General features: G+C 50.7%; 1 protein-coding gene across 1 annotated transcript; it reads left to right on the forward strand.

The window, feature by feature from the left end:
* Positions 1-1488: 1488 nt before the first annotated feature.
* Positions 1489-21657, forward strand: LOC142591362 (uncharacterized). The gene is made up of 3 exons (XM_075703687.1): positions 1489-1658; positions 20335-20508; positions 21505-21657. The coding sequence occupies exons 1-3, from the start codon at positions 1489-1491 to the stop codon at positions 21587-21589; spliced, it is 429 nt and encodes a 142-aa protein (XP_075559802.1). The 3' UTR covers positions 21590-21657.
* The last annotated feature ends 2791 nt before the right edge of the window (positions 21658-24448 follow it).

Here is a 24448-nt window from a genome sequence, read left to right on the forward strand (position 1 = left end):
GAACCTTGTCGAATTCCGCCACCTCGCCATGCTGCAACGGCGATATCTTTTTTCAGCCAATCAGAGAAGGCGCGGCAGTTCTCTGGGCCAATCAGAGCTGGCAAGATGGCGAATTCGACATTGTGACACGACCGAACACACGATACAACGGAGAAGACCACACTCGATCGATCATCATCAACATCGTTGTCAGCGTCGACGATGTCCCGGTGTTCCGTAAACTGCATGGCGTCGTCGTAGCCACTGCGTGGTGCCTGTACCCGATATATACATAGCGGAAGGCCAAAACTATCACCATCATCATCGTGGCCTACGACGTCTCCGGTGTTCCGGGAAGCATTAATGCCCGCTTAACGGAAGAAATAAACCTTTATTATTCTCCGTGTATATAGCGTACTGCAGGGTTTATACGGTTCTGTCCAGTTTGGCTATAATACCTCCTAGCCAGCAAATTCGTTCACCTATATATACCCTGCGGTCAGTATACTTGCCTATACTGAGAATGATCATCCCTGTTTGCGGAATGGCAAGCAAACAAGCTCGCGCTGGTTTTGCGAACCTCGTGAAAAAGGCGAAGAGGACGAGTAGGGAGCGATGAAACTACGCGAGTCTTGGAACCTATAATTAACGGATTTAACTGGCCACCGACACCTCGTATTCCCTTGGAGTAAAACAACTTCTGCCATACTCGAAAAAAAATAATTGAAGTCCTGTTCATTAGATTCCGCTGTCCATGCACCTACCTTACGCTATCATCTGCATAAATCCGGCCTGGCGTTGTCCGCCTTGTGCTCATATCGTACATACAATGAGACGAGTGAGTACTTCTTATCATTCCGCCGTATCTAAAATAAAAAAAAATTTCCCCGACTATTCCATTGTAGAAGAGTTGACTGTTGGGCTAGTTGGTCGTCCATATTTGAAGTAGTAACTGAGCGCGAATAAATTCGAATTATTCGCGCTAAGTTACTGGTTCAAATATTCCATTGTGTTGGATTGAATCTTGCCGTTCTCGATATTCTGTCTTTGGGGGGGCCTCCTCTCCAGGACATCGCTATAGGGATGTTGGTGCAGCTTTTGTGAAGCTTATAACCGCGATTTTCACGGTAATTCAATTTTAAGATCTTCGTATTATTTTACTATTCTTTTTAATCAATTCAAATTTCTCGGTAGAATTTCTTTTTAGATTCTACTAATCATTTTTCTAGCTCACCTGACTCTTTGCCAATCCGCCATAATGGACATGAGGCACTCATAAAGGAAGCCAACCAACCTATACAAGCTTAGCCTGCCTCCCACACCCCCTCCGCCGCTCCATTCCCTTTAACTGCCGGCTTCTTGGCTAATCACCCGTAGTGGGTAAGCACCACAAAAATCAGGAGCAAGCAAGCAATTTCGCCATCTTCCTAATACCATACAAATATTGGCCAATCCAATAATCCAATCCAAGTAAATCCAATCCAATCCAGTTCAACCAAGCAACCAGCCATGGAACTGAACCTTAGCTTCCTCGACGAGGGCTACCACCTGGTCTGCGTGGTGATGTCCCTCATGGTCATCGCGCACACCGTCTTCGACGTGGGCGTGAACAGCGCCGACGTGGTGACCAGCCTCGTTCAGGAGTGTCTCATGTTCGCTTTCCACGTGGTGCGGCTCAGGTGAGCCTGCCCGTTCACACTATAGCGATTGTGCTTTCGCACAATCATCCGCGAAAGCGACAGAGAAAGCTGGGACGTATGCTATAATTCAGCGCTGGCGGCTTATTTTGCGTCCGTGTCTGTGGCCACGTCTAGACAGGCGCGTCGAAGCGTGCTAGGTTGGGATGTGGGCAGACCGCTGAAGGGTAATGCCCAACAAAAGACTTGACCTTCGCAGAAGTAATTTTACACGCATCGCCTCGCCCTTTTGAGCCGCGCCACCGCGGACTAAATGCGATCCATGACAAAGGAGACGACCTCAACGCACCCAGCACTCGCCAACGAGTGTACACTGCAGTCATATATGTGTTTCTGTTTTTCCTATACATAGTTAGCACGTGACGTCACGTCTTCGCAGGTGTTACAAGTGCACGCCTACCGTAGACATGACAGAGAAGTAGAAGTCCTGTCTAAGGTGTGCGTTCGTAAAACCTGCGAATACGAACCAACTAGCCCAGATAAATTTTCTGTTAAAGGTCACATATAGCCTGCCGTAATTGGAGTAATTGAAGTGGGTAATTGGAGATCGCAGAGAAAGGCCTTCGTCCTGCAGTCGACATAAATATGATGATGATGATGATGATGATGATGATGATGGTGGTGGTGGTGGTGGTGGTGGTGTGGTGATGATGATAGCTCTGCCGTACCGCCCTTTCGGTCGCCCATTACGGTCTACCCCAAGCTTGGATCGCTCGTTCGTTCTCTGTGACTTAATTATACAACGCGTCCTTGACTGGCGCGTACGACAGTTTAGGCGCTGATTCCAAAGAGACAAATGCAGCGACTTCTGCCCTTCGCATTTCGATAGGTTTGTGTGTCCTGCGCGGGCAAAGTGTATACGAGAGAAAAAAAGAAAGGTCGAAATCTGCGACGGCGTGGACCCTTGCAGGCTACGGGCCAACGCGGATGCCATTTACAAATGCGGAGTTGCTGCCGGCCACAACGCAAGTGGATGTCATTGATCGGCTGGTTTTATCAACGAGCTATAAGTAATCCCGGAGCAAACAACTGTAAGCTCACAACTGCACACTTCGATCGGTTAGAGTGAGCAACACTGTAACAATGCGGCTATACAAGTCGGGACGCGTACGTCATCGCACTCGGCGAGGCGAGTCAGAAAATCTACAAATTCCTTCACACCAGGAAATGAAAATGACGGCCATAGATTATCTCGTCTTTATATTCTACGCATCCGTTCAAGCCGCAGTCGATTTCCCCACGCGAGCGGGAGCAAATGGGCCCAATTAAGCCCTTGTCCTACTGAGCTCGTGAACTGACTAGTAAATACATACACGTGAAGCAACCTTTCTAATCTACCCTATTTATGGAGCTCGAAGGATAAAGCTGTCAATCAAAACCCAAATCTGAGTGAATGGACGTTACCTTTAGGTTGCACGTTCGCGCAGATAATTGCATCATTAGGCGTCGCAGCCGCTGTGTACGCGGCAACACGAAACCTCGCAATGAAGTCATCAAACCAATTAACGCAACTTTGGAAAACGTGATTCCGAGCAACATATTGGTGCGGAACAGCCGCCACAGTGTGGCATGCACTGAGGAGGGAGAGGACGACGTGTGCCCGCTTGATGTAGCGTAGCCATTTCGGCGTGCGTTAGCTCCCCTGTAAATAAATTGTAAATAGCATTGGGCATCAGCTACACGTAACATTAATTTGGTGGAGGCGGACTTTCTCCGTACTGTTTTGATCCCACCGATGGCATCGGTTGTTGGGAACTCGGCGCTGACGCCCGTGGTTGTACCTGGGTCGCAAGCCCCAAGGGTAGCGTTGGCCTGGCGGCCTGGGGTACAACTGGAAGCATCCGAAGGTCCCGGCAAAGCATGAGTCGACTGGTAACAACAAAACAACTTGTTTATTTTAACATCGCAAAGAGTTGGCGGTCAGGTTGACCGAAGTAGAGAGACGGGAGAGCACTTTACTCAACAGAAGAAATCGGAGCCCTCTTTTTGGCGTCCGGGGGCAGCTGTTTTTATACTCTCGCAGTTGAGGGCAAGAAGGAACCCCTCAATAGACGAGCACGTGATTGTACAATGGGCTAATGGTGACGCACACTGTCGTAGCGCCGCCGGTCGGGCACAAAGACGGGGAGGAGAGGGTGACCCCTGCTGTCGCATCGCCTGGTTCGGGCACAATGACTGGAAGGAGAGGGTGACCCCTGCTGTCGCATCGCCTGGTTCGGGCACAATGACTGGAAGGAGAGGGTGACCCCTGCTGTCGCATCGCATGGTTTCGGCACAATGGCACATACACTCACACACGCACATGAAGACACGTGGCATCGGAACATGCCTGGAAACGCCTGGAAACACCTGGCGGGGAGCGTTGCGGCGACGCCGAACGGGCCAAAAATGTCTGCCGCCCCGCCGCAGTCGCGCCGGCAAAACCGCGTGTCGCAGGCGAAACGCAACAGACCGCCCCGCCGGGGGAAGGAGATCCCGATGGACAGGGGACTGCATCCGCTGTCCGGAGGGATGTCGCTCGATGATGCTCATAACCGAAGTCGGGCGTCCCTCGACGTTTCTTGAGCGCAGCGCACAGAGAAGGCCTTGTTCTCTCGTTCAGGTTCGCACGGGACACTGCAAAGTGACTTCGGGAGAGTTCACATTTTTGTTCTCGTTCCCGGCAAGCGTTAGAACTACGCTGAAACTCAACCGCTCAGTCAGCAAGCACGGCACAACCCTCACTAAGCCCTGCCAGGCTCTTTCCCCTTTTTATACCACTGCCTAGTTCCTTACAGTAGTCTAGCATCACTCAGAACGCGTCCACAAATTGGAAAATTGCACTAGAAAGCATATCATCACTTTGAAACACTAAACAAAAGCAATATGTTAAAAAAAAATCCTGCCTCAGGAAGAAAAACATCAGTAACCAACAATTTTGAGGCTGATTCCTACGTTAGGGGCTTCGACTTAAGCCATCGGCGTTACCGTTGAGACTCCCCTTTTTGTAACGCACCTCAAAGGAATATTGTTGTAAAGCGAGGCTCCAGCGCAGGAGGCGGCCATTTTTGGGAGAGATGGTCTGCAGCCATTGGAGAGGGCAGTGATCCGTCTCAATGATAAACCTCGAGCCGGCTAGATAGCATGACAATTTCTGAACGGCCCACACGAGACACGCACACTCTTTCTCGGTGGCGCTATACGCCTGCTCACGACTGGTCAGCTTACGACTAGCATACAGGACGGGGTGTTCTACTTCTCCATTTTCCCGTTGGCACAGTACAACGCCCATGCCTCGCTCACTAGCATCGCACTGAACAACGAACCCTTTTGTATAGTCTGGCGATCGTAGCACAGGCTGGTTTGTTAGGGCACTCTTTAGGGCGCTAAAAGCTCTTTCCTTTGTCTCGTCCCAGACGACTGTTTGAGGCTCTGACTTTCTTAGAGCATCCGTCAGGGGAGCCGCGATATCAGAGTACCTGGGGATGTACCTCTGATAGTAGCCGGCGACACCCAAGAACGACCGAATATCGGTCTTGGTGCGCGGTTGCGGAAAGTCTCGCACAGCGGCCACTTTTATTTCAGAGGGGCGGCGACGACCCTGACCAATCACGTGACCGAGGTAGACAACCTCGGCCTGTGCTAACTGGCACTTAGGAGCCTTGACTGTCAAGCCCGCTTCGCGCAGGCGGGTTAGCACTGCCCGCAAGTGTGCCATATGCTCAGACCAGGATGCGGAGAATATCGCTACGTCGTCTAGATACGGTAAAGCGAATTCTTGCTGTCCCCGCAACACTTTATCCATGAGGCTTGAAAAACAGTATGGCGCGTTCTTCAAACCAAAACTCAACACTTTAGGACGGAATGTTCCCATTGGTGAAATGAACGCCGCATACCTACTAGCCTCTTCTGTAAGTGGAACCTGCCAATAACCCCTGACAAGATCTAGGGTGGAAATAAACTGAGCGCTACTAACTTTCTCAAGGCGCTCCTCGATGTTAGGGATCGGATAAATTTGATCCTTAGTGATGGAATTAAGCCTGCGGTAGTCGACGCAAGGACGAGGTTCCTTGCCCGGTACCTCAACTAAAATCAAAGGGGAGGTATAATCACTCTCACCTGCCTCAATAACACCGAGCTGTAGCATTTTCTTTACCTCAGCCTCCATAATATCGCTCTGGCGGGGTGACACCCGATACGCCTTGGATCGTACTGGCTCTGGGGAGGTAAGTTCTATATCATGAGTAAGTACAGAAGTCCTACCAGGCCTCTCAGAGAACAGACCTTGAAACTCTTGTAAGAGCTGGTGTAGTTCGGTTTTCTGCTCAGGCGACAGCGGTGCTTTACTGATAAGGTCACTAATGACTTGACCGGTGTCTTCCCTGTTCGTCACTGAGCCTAGTCCCGGAAGCTCGACCGGAAGCTCTTCAGGAACGTTTACCATCATGCACACCACTGCTTCCCTTTGTCTATAAGGTTTGAGCAGATTACAGTGGTAAACTTGCTGTGCTTTCCGCTTTCCTGGCAGACTTACCACGTAGTTAACGTCCGACAGTTTCTGAACAATTCGCGCTGGGCCCTCCCACTGCACGTCTAGTTTGTTGTTTAGCGATGTGCGCAATATCATGACCTCATCGCCCACCTCAAAACGACGGGCCCTGGCTGTCCGATCATAATAAACCTTGGCCCTCTGCTGGGCCTTTGTCATTGCTTCACCTGACAACCCCTGTGCCCTTCTTAAGCGTTCGAGGAGCTTAAGTACGTACTCTACCACGACTGGGTCGTCGCCCCTACCTTCCCACGATTCTCGAAGCATGCGAAGCGGAGATCGAAGCGAGCGACCGTACACCAGTTCAGCTGGCAAAAACCCCGTAGCCGCATGCGGCGCGGTCCTTAAAGCAAACATCACCCCAGGCAGACACAGCTCCCAGTCAGTTCGATGTTCAAAACACAACGCTCTCAACACGCGCTTCATGACGGAGTGGAGCTTCTCAACGGAATTCGACTGTGGGTGGTACACTGAGCTGTGTAACAGCTTTACCCCACACCTTTCGAGAAAAGTTGTCGTCAAAGCGCTAGTAAACACTGTGCCCTGATCTGATTGGATTTCCGCAGGGAAACCAACTCGCGCAAATATGGACAGTAGTGCATTAACTATCTCAACTGAGCTGAGTTCTTTAAGCGGCACTGCTTCAGGGAACTTTGTCGCTGGGCAGATCACAGTCAAAATGTGTCTGTACCCCGTGGCTGTTACCGGCAGAGGTCCCACTGTATCAATAACGAGCCGTCTAAAAGGCTCCGTTATGATAGGTACCAATTTCAACGGCGCCCTTGATTTGTCCCCTGGTTTGCCCACCCGCTGACAAGTGTCACATGTCCTCACGAAATGGTCTGCGTCCCGAAAACACCCTGGCCAATAGTACTCTTGCAAGAGACGGTCCTTAGTTTTCTTAACTCCTAGGTGTCCGGACCACGAACCCCCGTGTGACAAGCGCAACAGATCCTGACGATAGCATTGAGGCACGATCAGCTGATCGAACTCCACTCCTCGGCGGTCTAGATACTTCCGGTACAGGACTCCACCTCTTTCCACAAAACGCGCATTTTTCCTGGCGATACCTTCCTTGACATTGCAGCGCACGTTTTCCAGGCTGCCATCCTTTTTTTGCTCGGCTATCAAAGCCGACCGGCTGACTTTTAGCAACCTATTAAGTCCGTCTGACGTAGGCGCGATGAGCAAATCAGTAGATAGCTCTTCTAACTTTCCCGTGTCGGGCGTTTCCTCTCCAGTATCTGGCGCCTTTAACGTTACAGACTCAAGTTTATTCAGTTCGGGCGTGCTCTGAATATCAGCTTGCTGCGCCTCTGACCCTTTTTCGTTGTTTGATAACGTCGGCCCCGCAACTACCGCCTTTGCAGCGAGCTCCCGAACCTTCGATCTGGTTAAGGCCTGAACACTAGCTTCACCAAACAAAAGCCCCTTCTCGCGCAGGAGGTGATCGGACCTGTTTGAAAATAGGTACGGGTACTGGGGTGGCAGCATAGATGACACTGCCGCCTCCGTCTCAAGCGCTCCGAAAGGTCCTTCAATAAGCACCTTTGCTACTGGCAGACACACGCTATGAGCTTCCACGGCTTGCTTGATCCATGCGCACTCGCCCGTGAACATATGGGGTTCTACGTAAGACGGGTGAACTACATCCATCGTAGCTGCGGAATCGCGAAGCACTCGGCACTCTTTCCCATTCACGAGGAGGTCTCGCATGTAAGGCTCGAGAAGCTTCATGTTCTCGTCAGTGCTGCCTATTGAAAAAAACACAACTTTTGGTGTTGTTTCCGGACACTGCGCCGAAAAGTGACCCGGCTTCTGGCACGTATAACACAAGCGCGCTCGCCTCATCTCGAACCGCTTTCTGCGTTTGGCTGCCGCCGTCTCTTTACGTTTGGTCGGACTGCTTTCACTCGCATCCTCACTACGCGTGTCCCCCTTTAATCTCATGGGTGTGAACTTCGGCCTCTCAAACTTCGAGCCAAATTCACCCTTTTGACCGTCCTTAGCTCCGCGAGCCCGACGCGTCACAAACTCCTCGGCTAGCTCAGCGGCTTTAGCCACCGTACAAACGTCTGGCCTATCCAAGACCCAGTATCGCACGTTCTCCGGTAACCGACTATAAAACTGTTCTAGCCCGAAGCACTGCAGAACTTTATCGTGGTCACCAAACGCTTTCTCTTCTTTGAGCCACTCCTGCATGTTCGACATAAGCCTATACGCAAACTCTGTATATGACTCACTTTTGCCTTTCTCATTTTCCCGAAACTTCCGACGGAACGCCTCCGCAGACAGCCGGTACTTTTTTAGAAGACTCGATTTCACTGTGTCGAAATCCTCTGCCTCCTCTCTATCCAAGCGAGCGACTACGTCGGCCGCCTCGCCGGGTAACAAAGTGAGCAAGCGCTGTGGCCACGTTTCCCGAGAGAACCCCTGCTTCTCGCACGTTCGCTCAAAGTTAACCAGGAACAAACCAATGTCCTCTCCAAGCTTAAACGGCCGCATCAGGTCAGTCATTTTGAACAATACGCGTTCTCCTGCACCGTGTGCCTGACTTCCATTACGAGCGCGTTCCATCTCTACCTCAAGACGCTTCATTTCCAAAGCATGTTCGCGCTCTTCTTTTTCTTTCTGCTCTTTAAGTTCGCGCTCCTGTTTCTCTTTTTGCTCTTTAAGTTCGCGCTCCTGTCTTTTTGACCTCTCCTCAATAGTCTCAAGGCATTCCGACAGCTCGTCATCCTCAGCCTCTAACTCAAGAATAGCCTTTAGCAGTTCTGGTTTTCTGAGTTTGTCCGAGACATCCAGACCCAACTCTCTTGCAAGCTCCAACAATTTCGGTTTGCGCAACGACTTCAAATCCATGGCTGCTCTGAATGCTGCTTTCTCTACTGCCTATTATTGTCTTGCCGCAAACTAACCCGGCAGCAACGACAACCACAACTACCAGCTCTGTTTCTGACACTAACAAAAGCCTGGCAAAGCTCAGAAGAAGAAAGTCCCGCACTCACCAAACCTCGCAGCCAAGAGTTCCGCGCAGTCGTTCCGCTGCAGGCAACCAGTCATCACACAGGGCTCGTTGCACTGCTCCCGGATCGTCGATGAGCTGCTCAGCATACAGTCAACTGCATCTCTTCGCTGTTGGCCTCCGTTGTCGCGATCTCACCGCTGGCAGACAGTTGTTTGAAGTCGGAGGCGATCTCACCGCTGCCAACCAGATGTTTGGATCCCACCGATGGCATCGGTTGTTGAGAACTCGGCGCTGACGCCCGTGGTTGTACCTGGGTCGCAAGCCCCAAGGGTAGCGTTGGCCTGGCGGCCTGGGGTACAACTGGAAGCATCCGAAGGTCCCGGCAAAGCATGAGTCGACTGGTAACAACAAAACAACTTGTTTATTTTAACATCGCAAAGAGTTGGCGGTCAGGTTGACCGAAGTAGAGAGACGGGAGAGCACTTTACTCAACAGAAGAAATCGGAGCCCTCTTTTTGGCGTCCGGGGGCAGCTGTTTTTATACTCTCGCAGTTGAGGGCAAGAAGGAACCCCTCAATAGACGAGCACGTGATTGTACAATGGGCTAATGGTGACGCACACTGTCGTAGCGCCGCCGGTCGGGCACAAAGACGGGGAGGAGAGGGTGACCCCTGCTGTCGCATCGCCTGGTTCGGGCACAATGACTGGAAGGAGAGGGTGACCCCTGCTGTCGCATCGCCTGGTTCGGGCACAATGACTGGAAGGAGAGGGTGACCCCTGCTGTCGCATCGCATGGTTTGGGCACAATGGCACATACACTCACACACGCACATGAAGACACGTGGCATCGGAACATGCCTGGAAACGCCTGGAAACACCTGGCGGGGAGCGTTGCGGCGACGCCGAACGGGCCAAAAATGTCTGCCGCCCCGCCGCAGTCGCGCCGGCAAAACCGCGTGTCGCAGGCGAAACGCAACAGTACCCGTCATGGAGCTCCGCAGCGGTCGCAACGGCGACAGTGCAACTTCGGCTCCTGCTGGCGGCACTGCATCTACGCAAGCGTCTCCGCCTGCAGCCCCGACCTACGTCGCCGTTCCCCCTCCCCCCACCCCTCGGGATCCTGGTGTTTTCACCGGAGTCGGCAGTCCTGATGTTGACGACTGGCTCAGCTTATACGAACGTGTCAGCACCAGTCACTATCCGACTACTATGCTTCCCAACGTTCTTTTCTACCTCGACGGAGCTCCACTGGCATGGTTCCATACTCGCGAAGAGGAGATCTCGAGCTGGGATCTCTTCAAAGAGAAGCTCTGCGACCTTTTTGGCAATCCGTTCGGTCGCCAAGTCAATGCCAAGAAAGCCCTTGCCACACGTGTACAGATGTCGACCGAGTCCTACGTGTCGTACATTCTCGACGTCTTGGCCCTTTGTGCCAAGGCTGACCCGAACATGTCTGAGGGCGATAAGGTTAATCACGTCCTCAAAGGCATTGCTGACGACGCCTTCAATTTACTGGTGTTTACGAACGTCACCAGCATCGATACGATTTTCAAGGACTGCCGCCGTCTCGAGCATGCTAAAAGCCGCCGGGTATCCCAGCACATCACGCGACTTCCCAACACAGCTGCTACGTCATCATGTGACGACCTCTTCCATCAGTCGTCGCGATTTGACAACTTGACCCGCATCATTCGTCGTGAGGTCGAAGCAGCACAACCGGCGGCCCCTTCAGTCCCGTCACCTGATCATTCTCCGTTGACAATCTCCTTGATCCAGGCCTTCGTCCGTCAAGAGTTGTCGAACGTAGGCCTGCAATCCATTCGTTCCGTACGCTCGGAACCTCTTTCTCCACGCACGTCTCCACCCCGCTCTTCTTACTCCTCTTATGGACAGCGCAACCCCTCCGAATAGCGAACCGTGGACGACAAGCCTATCTGTTTTAACTGCCGACGCATTCGACATATCGCTCGCCACTGCCGCAGCCGCTGGACTTCTGCGACGCGCTATTCTCCTGATTACCACCCTCATCCTTCTAGCGCGTCCTTTTCCTTCGCTCCTTCTATGCCCGCCCCATCATCGGACCATGCGACACCGTTGACACGACCCCGCCACACGACCCCGCTACTCCCGCTCGCCTTCTCCCTCCCGTCGTCAATCTCGCTCGCCCCCGTCTCGCCGTGCTCCTTCTCCGACCTACTCGCCGCACCCCCGACCGGAAAACTATACAGTGCAGCTACTGGAGGTGAAGCTGCAATGACGACATTGGCACGAAATCCTCGCTTCACCTTACCCACGAACAAGAATCTTTTGACCGTTCTCGTCGACAATGTTCCTGTGTGCGCGTTGATTGACACCGGGGCGCATGTGTCCATTATGAGTGCTGCTCTTCGCTGTTGGCTCCAGAAAGTTCTGATGCCTGCCTCGAACCTAGTTGTACAAGTCGCCGACGGAGGGACTGTCGCTATTGTTGGCATGTACTCTGCCCGATTGACCATTGCTGAGAGACATACCGTCGTCCTCTTCACCGTCATCGGGCATTGCCCTCACGAACTCATTCTCGGTCTGGATTTCCTTGCCAATCATTCTGCCCTCATTGACTGTTCGGCCGGCTCACTTCGCCTTGACATGCCTCTCCTTGCCGACCATGTGGACCCGCCTCCAAGCCGTTTGAGTTGCATGGATTTTATTCGCCTACCGCCTCAATCTGTGACACTCGTCGACTTGTTGTCCTCACCAGCTGTACCTGACGGTAATTACGTGGTCGCACCAATCCGTGCAGTTATACTTACACATGGTGCTACCGTGCCGCATACTGCTGACAATTACTGGTAACCGCGCCTGCCTTCTCCTTGTCAATTTCGCGCTAACCGCTCAAGTTCTGTCTCAGGGGATTTCATTGGCTATAATTAGCGCTTTGCAGGATGATGAGATCGAGCCATTCACAGTGGAAGATCGTTACAGCTTAGTCCATACCGTGACGTCATCGCACGGTACTGACGTCGACATTGAGAAGATGTTTTCCTCTGACCTTACACCTGCTCAAGCTGAAGGCCTTTGTCGCGTTCTTGAAGGCTATCGCGACATTTTTTTACTTTGACACTCGACCCTTAGGTCAAACGTCCGTTGTGACCTATCGCATAAATACTGGCGATGCGAACCCTATTCACCGACGTCCATACCGTGTTTCTGCGTCGGAAGGAGCTGTTATCCAACAGGAAGTAATAAAGATGCTTGTAAAGGACATTATCGAGCCTTCCTGTAGTCCCTGGGCTTCTCCCGTCGTACTTGTCAAAAAGAAGGATGGAACGTGGCGCTTTTGTGTAGATTATCGCCACCTGAACAAAATCACAAAAGAGGACGAGTACCCTTTGCCACGTATTGATGACGCTCTAGACTGCCTGTACGGTGCCACCTATTTTGCTTCTATGGACTTACGTTCCGGCTACTGGCAGATATCCGTCAACGACATGGACCGAGAGAAGACTGCATTTGTTATCCCTGACGGCCTTTATCAGTTCAAGGTGATGCCTTTCGGTCTCTGCAACGCACCCGCCACCTTCGAACGAATGATGGACTCTTTGCTTCAGGGGTTCAAATGGTCCACCTGTTTGTGCTATCTGGACGAGGTCATCGTTTATTCGCCCACATTCGACACGCACCTGACCGTCTTTCAACGATTCTTGACGTGTTCCGCCGCGCCGGTCTCCAGTTGAACTCATCAAAATGTGACTTCGCTCGCCACCAAATAACCGTCCTTGGACACCTCGTGGATGCCAGAGGCGTGCGACGTGATCTGGACGAAATTCGCGCCGTTACGAACTTTCCTGTTTCGAACTCTACCAAGGACGTTCATAGATTCGTAAAGCTGTGCTCGTATTTGCGACGCTTTGTGTAAGATTTTGCAACCATTGCACGTCCCCTTACCGAACTCTTGAAGAAAGACGCCCATTTTTCTTGGGGTCCTGACCACGACGCATCTTTTTCGCAGCTCGCTACTCTCCTTACTACGCCTCCAATTCTGGCTCACTTTGACCCGTCTGCCTCAACGGAAGTTCGAACTGGTGCCAGCTGGTCACGGCACAGGACCAGTGTTAGTACTATGCCAGCGTGAACATGATCGCGTTATAGCCTATGCCAGCCGACTTCTATCACCCACCGAGCGCAACTATTCAATCAAAGAGCGCGAGTGCTTCGCTCTTGTGTGGGCTGTTGGGAAGTTTCGTCTATACTTGTACGTACGCCCATTCTGTGTCATCACTGATCACAACGCTCTCTGCTGGCTATCCTCGCTCAAGGACACCACGGGACGACTAGCTCGCTGGGCGTTACGCCTGCATGAATATACCTTCCCCGCAGTATATAAGATGAGGCGCTTGCACCAGGATGCCGATTGTTTCTCCCGCTACCCCGTCGAGGAACCGGCTGAAGCAGACGCAGACTGTCCTCCAACAACTTCACGACGCTCCCTTGGCTGGACACTTGGGCGTCTCGCGCACATACGACCGTGTACGCCATCGATTCTTTTGTCCGGGTCTCGCCCGCTCCGTGTGGCGCTAGGTTGTCGCTTGTGAGCTCTGTCAGCGCCGGAAGAAGCCCTCCACACTTCCAGCTGGATGTCTCTAACCGATCGACATCCCACCCAAACCATTTTTCTGTGTTCGTCTAGACCTTCTCGGATCATTTCCTCTCTCGGGCTCCGGAAAGAAATGGGTCGCCGTCGCTAGTGATTATGATACACGGTACGCAATCACCAGAGCCCTCCCGACAAGCCCTCCTGACGTTGCTGACTTTCTTCTCTATGACATCATTTTAGTGCACGGTGCTCCGCGCCAATTACTCACTGACCGTGGCCGCAGCTTTCTCTCGGCAGTCGTCGAGGACATCCTCCGCTCCTGCTCGACAAAGCAAAAGTTCAGCACGTCCTACCACCCACAGACCAAGGGCCTCACGGAGCGCCTCAACCGGACCATCACCGACATGCTTTCAAAGTACTTTGCGACCGACCACCACGACTGGGACCTTCACTTACCATGTGTGACGTTCGCGTATAATTCATCGCGTCACGACACCGCCGGCTATTCACCACTCTATCTCCTATATGGCCGAGAACCCGCGTTGCCCTTGGACACTTTTCTGCCCTCGGCCACACGTTGAGCCACTAAATACGTCCGCGACGCGATCGCACACGCCGACCACGCACGCCAGCTCGCCCGCACCCGTCTCGAGGCTTCACAGGAGCATTAGAGACGCCTCTATGATTGCCACCATCGCGACGCGCACTTTTCTCCGGGTTCTCTGGTGCTTCTCTGGCCACCCATTGGACGTGTGGGCCTTTTCAAAAAACTGCTGTCGCGCTGCACTGGCCCACACCGTGTGGTGCGACAAGTGACCGATGTCACGTATGAAATCATCCCCGCCGACGTCTCAGCGTCATCGTCAGCTGCAAGTGACATCGTTCACGTGGCGAGACTAAAGCGATACCAGACACCTTTCACCGCGGATGTGCAGATTAAGCACCGGGACGGTGCTTCTGCTGCCGGGGGTGATGATACGGAACAGCCGCCACAGCGTGGCTGCACTGAGGAGGAGGAAGACGACGTTGTGTTCCCGCTTGATAGAGCGTCGCCATTTTGGCCTCCGTTAGCTCCCTTGTAAATAAATTGTAAATAGCATTGGGCATCAGCTACACGTAACAATATTGCTACATTACTTCCATCGTGCCAAAAGCCTCCATTGACGCTCCCAACAAACCTGAACTTAGTTGCTGCACACGTCAACGGTGTCCCTTTGACGGCGTTAATTGATGCTGGAGCCCAGATATCCATGAGTGCCAACCTCTGCCGTCGACCGAAGAAGTTTTTTATGCACGCCTGCTACTACGCGAGCCGTACGCGTCGCCGATGGCAGCACTGTTGCCGTCACTGAAATGTGCACCACCCGTATAGGCATCGCCGGCCGCCGCCACGTTCGTTATTATTGCAGTGCTGACCAATTGTCCCCGTGACCTTATCCTCGGGCTTCTTATGCGCATTCTGCTCTGATCGACTGTTCTGCCGGTGGCCTTTGCCTCGGTCTCCTCTTGTCCCGGATATTCGTGACGAACTCCTGAACAACTTTAGTACTACCGCCTTCGTCCGCGTGCCGCGCCTGAAGTCTTGACTTTCGTCGATTTGCTGTCATCTTTCACCGTGCACGACTGTGATTACGTCGTCACACCTGCTATTGTTGCATTTTTGATGCGCATTATGATGTGCTCCACTCCTTCGTATAACCGTTGCCGGTAACCGGACTTGCCTCCCCTTCGTCAATTTTGGCCTGACAAAGCAAGTTCTGTTCAGTCAGCGGTTGCCACGCTGCGTGCTATAGCAGATGATCACGTCGCGACTTTTTCAGTAGACAACTGCTCCGATCCTTCAGCATGTCCGCAGAATGCAATTTGCCTCGACGCCACATTTAGTCCCACGATTGCTGCGTACGTATTGCCAGAACAAGCAGCAGCTCTAGTATGCCACCTTTGTGTTTCCTCCCGCGGCACCTTCGGCCTCAATAATGGACAACCGGGTCAGACTTCACTTGTTAAGCATAACATAAACACTGGTGATGCTAGTCCCATTCGTGCCGGCCACATCGAGTGTCTGCGTCAGAGCGTAAGGTTATTCAAGAAAAAATAAACAAGACACTTGCCAGAGGCATTGTTGAACCCTCCTCGAGCACTCAGGCGTCGGCTGTTGTGCTCGTTAAAAAGAAATATGGCACGTGACGTTTTTGCGTAGATTACCGTCATCTTAAACCGAATTACCAAAGAGGACGTTTGTACCCCTTGTCTCGCATTGACGACACCCTCGGTTGTCTCCACTGTGCCGGCCGACTACTATTCGTCAATAAATCTTCGATCTGGTTGTTGGCAGATTTCTGTGGATGGTCCGTATCAATATAAAGTTTTGCCATTCGGGCTGTGCAATGATCCAGCAACGTTCAAACGCACGATGGACTCCTTGCGTCAAGGGTTCAAATGGTCAACGTGCCTTTGCTACCTAGACGACGTTCCCGCATATTCCCCTACATTTGAGACAGGCTTTGAGCGCTTATATATCAGCTATTCTTCAAGTCTCCCACAAGGCTGGGCTCCGACTGAATTCATCCAAGTGTCACTTCGACCACCGGCAGGTTACAGTGCTGGGCCGCGTATGCATCGTCGACGCTTCCGGTATTCGACCAGACCCGGAGAAAATTCTTCATATCGTCTGCTGTACCTCAGTGTGCCAAAAGACGTCCGAAGTTTTGTAGGACTATTTGCTTTTTCAGGTATACACGATTAGGTCATACACAGGCAACAGAGTTGCAAAAGGAAACAGCATACAAAAAAGCGGACAGACCTGGTAGTGTGCGCAAACAGTATCGAGAAATCCGCAGCAATGCTGTGCAGTTGACGGCGCGGCTTTGTCGATATCGGACATATATAGTAATCAGTGGCGTAGCAACAGGGGGGGCCGGGGGGCCGTGGGCCCCGGGTGCAAGGGGCCAGTAGGGGGGGGGGGTGTCATATACGTCTGAAGACACCCCGCGCAAATGGCAAAGAATGCTCCGGTATCCAGTAGCCCAAGCTCATGTACCCGATGCGTTGCGCCGCAGAATTGTCGGCTGCAGCTCTATCAACACCCCACGAAATAATTGCACGAATGTGCGGGCTAAAAAATTTACTACGCAATATGGTCGCTGAACTGCTCGCCTTGGCGGAACGTTTCATGTGGGGTGCGCTCGTGCCGTGCATTCATGCTGGGAGCAGGCGTCGCTAAACATACAGTCAGGCGTTGTAAGGCGTTGGGGCTCTTGGGTTCCTCTTCTGTTCCGAACGCGCAGTGAAGACGAACAAAGACAGCAGCAAGAGGGCGTTCAACGAGTGCGTCCAGCGCTCGCGTTTACGGCGAAGCGTTCGTTGAGAGCGACATTGCATAAGTGCGGCCGGGAAAAGTCGCGAATGGGATTCACTGTATCGTCTTCAGACTCGGTGCCTGGAGTGTCTGGAATTTATCGCCAAATGGAACTTCTTACTTACTTATCGTTATCTTTCGCTTTTTCCTCACGATCTGCGTGTCAGTTGCATTAGGCGAAAGGAACTTTTCCAAGTTAAAGTTGATCAAAGCGTCTCTGCGCTTCACCATGAGTGAAGAAATGCTGTCAAGCTTGGCGATACTGACCACAGAAAAAGAACACGTAAGAAATACATATACTTTACTACTGTAATTAATGAGTTTGCAGAAGCGAAGTGTCGGAAAAAGAACTTCTGAAGGAAATGCGTCCTTACCGGTCATTACTTTAGTGCAAAAGGCTCGATGTCCCACCATGGTTTGTGCATCGGCAATATGTATACCATGTTCTATTTATCAATTTCGAATCGTTGTATTCGTTCTTTATCAGTTTCGCGATGTTAAATAAGATATATTTCCCCTAGTCCTAGCTAACCGTCTCTTTATCATTATGTTGTTGTGACTTCATGTCACAAGTACAGTGTCTGTGTCAGCTACACGGAATTTTATAAAAAATAGATTAATTTTGTAATAATATTTCCCGATATCCTATAACGTTATGTGTCTTTGTGATTTCTAGAAACTCAGTAGCGTGAAAAATATGGCAGATACGTTATAACCATATCCTGAATAATCCTTTAATTGGTACTTGTAGATGAAGCACTTCAATTCGAGAATCGAGGACTCAAAGTCATATTATTAACTCAAGAAAAACTTCTTAAACAAAATCGTTCTGGGTGCTACAGCCTACAGTAGTTTGGCACTGCCGGCGGCGCCCAGTATGGCAGCAGCGACAGAACTATTAAATAGCGGACCAGTGACGTTGATCCCTCAATCATCTCCATTGCTAGTGCAGACCAACAGTAGTGCAAGCTTTCGCTGGCACGGGCTTCGTCACGGCCTTTTTTTTTTATGGTGACGCCAGGAATCGACGCGAAGCGTGCTCTATTCTGTTCCCGATCTTGTGGTGGTACCGCAGCTCGGAAAATAACGTTTGTCCGTATAGCAACAAATAAAAACAAGGCTTTATTGATCAGAATAAAGAGAACTCGCAAATGTCATAGCATTGGCGCCCGCGCCGCAGGGAGGCAGGTGGCATTTTCTAATAGGGTGGGGAGATCAGCATCACTGACACACAATTTAATTTTCGTTTTCGTTTAGGGCTTCCCACAGCCAAAATACTGCGCGCTATAGCACCTGCGACGATTTTTGTGAAGTTGTTGTAGGGCAAGATATGAATGTCGGCCTTCAAGTTTGCAAATGCAATATTGCCGCTAAAATTTGTAATTAAAACATTAAAGAGATATTTTTTATTACCTGAGACGTGAGCCATATTTTTCACGATGCCGCATTTGTATTGGCTGCCAAGCCTTACAGTCTGACAAAAGATGTGCACATGCGCTTATCACAAGTTATCAGTGCAGCACCCTGTGTTATTTGGCGCAGAAAAAACAGCATGCATACCCGCTGCATTCGCGATCTCTGGGAAAGAAAGCGAATGAGAGGGGGACCAAGGGGACGTGCGCGGTATCCAAGGTGGTTGTAGTGGTGCAGAAACCCGCAAATTGCCGACATCCTCGCCTTCCTCGACTACATCCGGGGGGGGGGGGTGACAGAAGACCTATGGGCCCCGGGTGCAAGACCACCTAGCTACGCCACTGATAGTAATGCATGTCTTTCTTCTTCTTTTTTTCATATTGTGCTGTAGTGTTTTCTCCTTACCTCGGACGAAGTGGCGGCCGCAGACACGGCCATTATCAAGGTTCTTCGAGTCTTTTCTGTTGACACAGGCAAGCCAGAGGCTCCGGCTCCTTTCGGATAGAATCCTCGTTCTTTCACACTATTTAGTTACACGGGCAAATTGACGCGTATCTGCTTCCGGTACTTTGAAACTGGGACTCTTCACAGCGTTGTTCTTTTTTACTACGCAACGAAATATATTGCGTATATATGGATTATTGCGCGCGAACAAAAAAAAATACGGAGTGACACCAGCACAGCTGTAGCAACACCACCTAGATTAGCTAGGTGGTGTTGCTGTAGTCTAGGTGGTGTTGGTGGTGTTGGTGATGTCTAGGTGGTGTTGGCTAGGTGGTGTTGGCTGTAGTCCACATTTTAGGCTTAGCTTCAATGCCGGATCAGGTGGTGTACTCGATAATGGCAGATGCGGTCACGGGCACCGCCGAAAGTGGCGCGCGTGCGAACTATACGTATATACGCGGAGGCAACCATGGGCGGCGCAATGTTCGTTACTGAAGCCACATGTCGGGGGTATGTATGTGACTCTCCAGCCACATATAAATGTCGTCCTATATTCAAGGTCTCACGTTCCAGGCGCTTCGAAGTGCTCGATTCATTTCAGCAACAGCCCGAGAAAAGAAAAGACAGGCGCAAGTTCTAAATGACTAAGTGCATCTTTACCCGCCTCGCCGTGAATCTCTAAATAAGTTACGCAGACTTAGACCAGCAAAATAATGCTATAAGTATCCAGCAGATCCACACATCTAACACTATGCCGAGGCTTCGAACGTGCGTGCCCTCTTTTCAGTAGCCGAATCAGTAGTACTCCGTAAACCCTATAGGCTCCTACAGAGACGTCTACTGGATGCGTGGGATGCTGCACTATAGAGCTTATAGTGGCTGTGGCCTTGCGCCGCTGTAAGCTCGAGGTCGCAAGTTCGATTCCACATGGCCACGGCGGCCGCATTTCGATGCAGGCAAAATGCAAGAACGCTCGTGCGCGCTTAGATTTAGAAGCACATTACAGAGCCCCGGGCGGTACAAGTTAAACCAAAGTAACCCCCCCCCCCCCCACTAAAGCGTGGCCCGCGAATGCATCGTTGTTTTTGGCACGTTGAAACCTCATGATCCTTTTTTTCCCCTTTTACTGAATGCGTCGAAAATGCCGTTATAATAACTTTACATTCAGACGCAAACAATACTCATGGTTGCCTGGCAACGGCGTCCTTCACTTGCGGTATAAGGCCGCTAACACCCAGATTTTTCGTTCACTTTACCGGAGTGCCGGAGTGCGCCGTATATATATATATATATATATATTCTAACCGTCCGCAACGCGACATCGGCCGTCCGAGAACTGCCGGTGTGTCGCGAATGGTCCGACGTCACACGCAGGCCCGTCTCCGGCGTGTTGCTCGGGGTGGCCGTCTGGCTCCTGGACATGACGTACCACCTGTGGTTCCTCCTGGTCAACGGAACGCGAGTCGTGTCCAACGTGTACTTCAAGAGCGAATCGCTGGACGCGCTGCTCTACGCCAACTTCTTCCTCTTCCACCTGCTCATGCTCAGGTGGGCCCGCGGCCGTCTCGCCCGAGAACCATATCCCCTCGAGATCTTCAGCAGCGACTTGCAACGATCGCAATTAGACCAGAAGCATTATATAGGCCTTCCCGCTTTACGCACCACGCCTATAACATGTTCACAGAATGTTAACTCGGTGCCACGTATGATTAGTTATCCTATATGACACTGTTGGAAACGGCAAATAACGGCCGGCTCACGCCTTCAAGCACTTACTGAAGAAATTCTTTTTGTCTGAAGACTGTGATACCATAACACTTATTAACACCGCAAAGCTGATTGGTCGTGCATTACGTTCCTCCCATTTTTACCAAATTCGTTCTTCGTGGAACTTCATAGTTCCCTTAACAGGACAGCGGGTAAAATTCTGCGCCATACGCATTACACACCTACAATCAACGCGGCGGCGTGCTTGCATGCATGCGTAATTTACTGTAAAGACTGTAATTAACCCCCCCACACACATTGTGCTTCGCCTATCCCCGATCACGCATAACATTCCGCTTATTTTCACCAAATGTACAGACAAGGTAAATCGTTCAATTCACCAAACACGCCGAGAAAATTGATAGGAATTTCATATAACACACGAAACAAATCGGGAAAAAATAGAGACATAACGAGGGTTCGATGATTACTTAGAAATCTCGTAATTCAGCCAGAAGTGCGAAAGTTTTTCAGCCCACGTTGCACTTAACATGTCCCACGTTTTCACCAAATGTAAACTTGGTCTGACGTGTGTATATATAGCTCACTTGTGACACTGGGAAACACAGGTGATATTTTCCAGCACTTGCAAATGCAATCTATATATATATATATATATATATATATATATATATATATATATATATATATATATATATATATATCCATCTGCTCTATCTAGCTCCACCTGCAGTACGCGCGCGTACCAGCTGGTTAAGTTTGGATGCAGGCTTGGAGTCTCCCACAATAATTAGGTGTGACACTCTATCGACGCAGGGGCCTGTCTGCGGGCATTCAAGGCACGGGAGACAACGTGATCGCCGACGACTCCAGCCCGCAGCAGGAGATGTCTGGAGGATGACCGACACCACGGCGACAAACCGATTACGTCCTCACTGTGGTCTCGAAGACTCTGCGAGAACGACATGTGGAGCCATTAAAAAATTTTTGTTTTACTATATTTCTGGTCTCCGGAAACTTTCTTTTTTGCGTATACTTCCGAGTACCGTATATAGACATAAGAGTATACCTCCGACGAAATACTTTCTCCCGAGAATTCTGTCAGTGAACTGTGTATCATGAGCTACAAGTGGTTAAACATTACCGTCGTCTCAAGTCGCACCGTTCCCCCCCTCAGCCAGACTATACACGTACCCTTGCTGGAACGCGAAGATCGCGCAAGGCACGCCTTGCGTTTGCCGCACCTTGCAAGGAGTAGCGTTTCGAACTTGTACAGGACGTTCGCCCTCTTGGCTCCATAGTGTTTCTCACTATATTACCTACTTAAGTAATTACCTAATTAACTACCTTGCGGCAAATATTACAATATACGAATTGTAGCTATATGGTATGCAAAGCGTACCGACTTGCCGACTTAGAACGAATTCTGAGGATGTCAGGATCGTTTCGAGATATGCGCCATCAAAATTGCTCTAGAAATGTACTGTTGCATTTACGTTTTATAAGAAAACGTTGTGTATGTACTGAAGCACAACAGCATTTGGAAAACCAATGCATTTCATCGGACACTTTGTAAATTAGTATCTCTAAACTGGCGTAGTCCTGAGAATTCGTTCCGTGGCCCAAAATGGTAGACAATTCGGGCCATTAGGTCGGTGTTTAGACAGACAGACAGACAGACAGACAGACAGACAGACAGACAGACAGACAGACAGACAGACAGACAGACACTGACGGACAAGACAGACAATACAGACACAGGCAGACACAGACAGACAGACACAGACAGACAGACACAGACAGACAGACAGACAGACACTGACGGACAAGACAGACAAGACAGGCAATACAGACACAGACAATACAGACACGGACAGACAGACAGACAGACAGACAGACAGACAGACAGACAGACAGACAGACAGACAGACAGACAGACAGACAGACAGACAGACAGACAGACAGACAGACAGATATAGATAGATAGATAGATAGATAGATAGATAGATAGATAGATAGATAGATAGATAGATAGATAGATAGATAGATAGATAGATAGATAGATAGATAGATAGATAGATAGATAGATAGATAGATAGATAGATAGATAGATAGGCAGGCAGGCAGGCAGGGAGGCAGGCAGGCAGGCAGGCTCAATCTGTCTGAAGTAGGCAAATAATGCTAATTGTATAAGTAAATCGTTTTTCCGTAGATACAGCACACTGTTCCTTTTTTCTCCTGCCACGGGACTCTTCTACAAGCGTCGTCGGCTTCCGGAGCGAGCACTGCGGAGGCAGGGGAACTAGCGATAGCGTTAGCCATCACGACGAGACCGTACTGTGAGTGCGTCTTAGTTCTGACGAGCGCTCTCAGACAGCATGCAGAAATTTTTCCAGGGCCAAAATTTCCAGCGCAGCCCATTCCATTCTCAGTGGAGGGCACCGGCACCCACCACACATACATACAAATCGTGTGGAATCCTGGGCACGAGCCCTTACGTGGCAGTCGGCAGGCGCACGCCAACGCCCCCAGCGCACGCACACCGGGAGGCCGCGAGAGGGGTACGCGCCGAGCAGTTCCACCCCGAGCCGACAGCATTAAACTTACCCGCACATCCTACAACACTATCGCCTTTCACGGAGAACACTACCGCCGCCTCATAATGCTCTCACGCTAGAGCACTGTGTGACGCCCTCGTGTGGCGGAAACTCCAAACAAACACATTTCCACACTTGAGTCTAGAATACCACGCCATGCACCCTGCGCTGTATTCTTATAAAATTTCAGCACCGCGATCAATGCGCAATGCGTTACCACATGGCACGGGGCTCGCGCAAACACACCAGAGCTCACGTACCAAACACACCCCACCACGAGGCAACGAGAGGCAGCGCTGCAGGTACAGTTCAGACTCGACGGACCAGGTCGAATTGCTCAATTGAGCGAGAAGAGCAGCTAAGGCCGCTGGACTCCTGGACTGAGGGGACCGCCCACTAGGGGACCGCCAGAGGGGACACACTGAGGGGACCGCCAGATACCTACTCCCGCGTAGTTTATTCTCTTTCTCTCTCTCTCACCTACCCAGTGTGGTGGGTACGCGCAAATATTGAGCATCATCATCACTATTTGCGGATCAGCAAGCGAGCAAGGCAGGCTGCACGGTAAAGCTAACCACTCGTCATTGTTTTTGCAGCAACTAAAGTGAGTAAATCAGACGGGTTGGTATCCGGTGTCCCGGTAATCTGTAAACTTCAACAGCACTGTGACATCTGCTTGTGGGAACTATGAGGTGCCCACCAAGAGGACGACCACAACCATCGTCATCATTGTCGTCCTTGACGGGGCCGGTGCGCCGGTAATATGTAAACTATAACATCTACTACAACGTCTACCTGGGCCTTCCCCCGCCGTTTAGGTGGAGATAAATCTCCAATATTTATTCATGTGTTGTGGCCTCAAAACATGGCTCGTACCCACTAGCCACACTAGAGGTGCTTAAACATGCACCCAACAATAGACAAAAGAGGACTAAAAAGCAAACAATCCAAAAAATAAAACATTGCGTAAATTAAAAGCGTTACAAAATTTTGAGAGCCATAGGGCTTATTCCTTAAAAAATAATAATTATGTACCCTACAGTTTGTGCCCTAGCAGCGTTATCTTCCAGGCGCTTTAGTCAATGGACCCGCGGCTTGTGCCTAATTGACAGGCACCAAAGGACAACAGGTTTATGTGGCGTATATACTCGATGATTTTGTTT

The sequence above is a fragment of the Dermacentor variabilis genome, chromosome 8, assembly GCF_050947875.1.
Source record: "Dermacentor variabilis isolate Ectoservices chromosome 8, ASM5094787v1, whole genome shotgun sequence".
Lineage (NCBI taxonomy): Eukaryota > Metazoa > Arthropoda > Arachnida > Ixodida > Ixodidae > Dermacentor > Dermacentor variabilis.

Coding starts and splice junctions, on each gene's coding strand:
- LOC142591362 (XM_075703687.1), top strand. CDS start 1,489: ATGGAACTGAACCTTAGCTTCCTCGACGAGGGCTACCACCTGGTCTGC. Junction 1,659..20,334: donor TTCCACGTGGTGCGGCTCAG/GTGAGCCTGCCC, acceptor CGTCACACGCAG/GCCCGTCTCCGGCGTGTTGC. Junction 20,509..21,504: donor TTCCACCTGCTCATGCTCAG/GTGGGCCCGCGG, acceptor CTATCGACGCAG/GGGCCTGTCTGCGGGCATTC.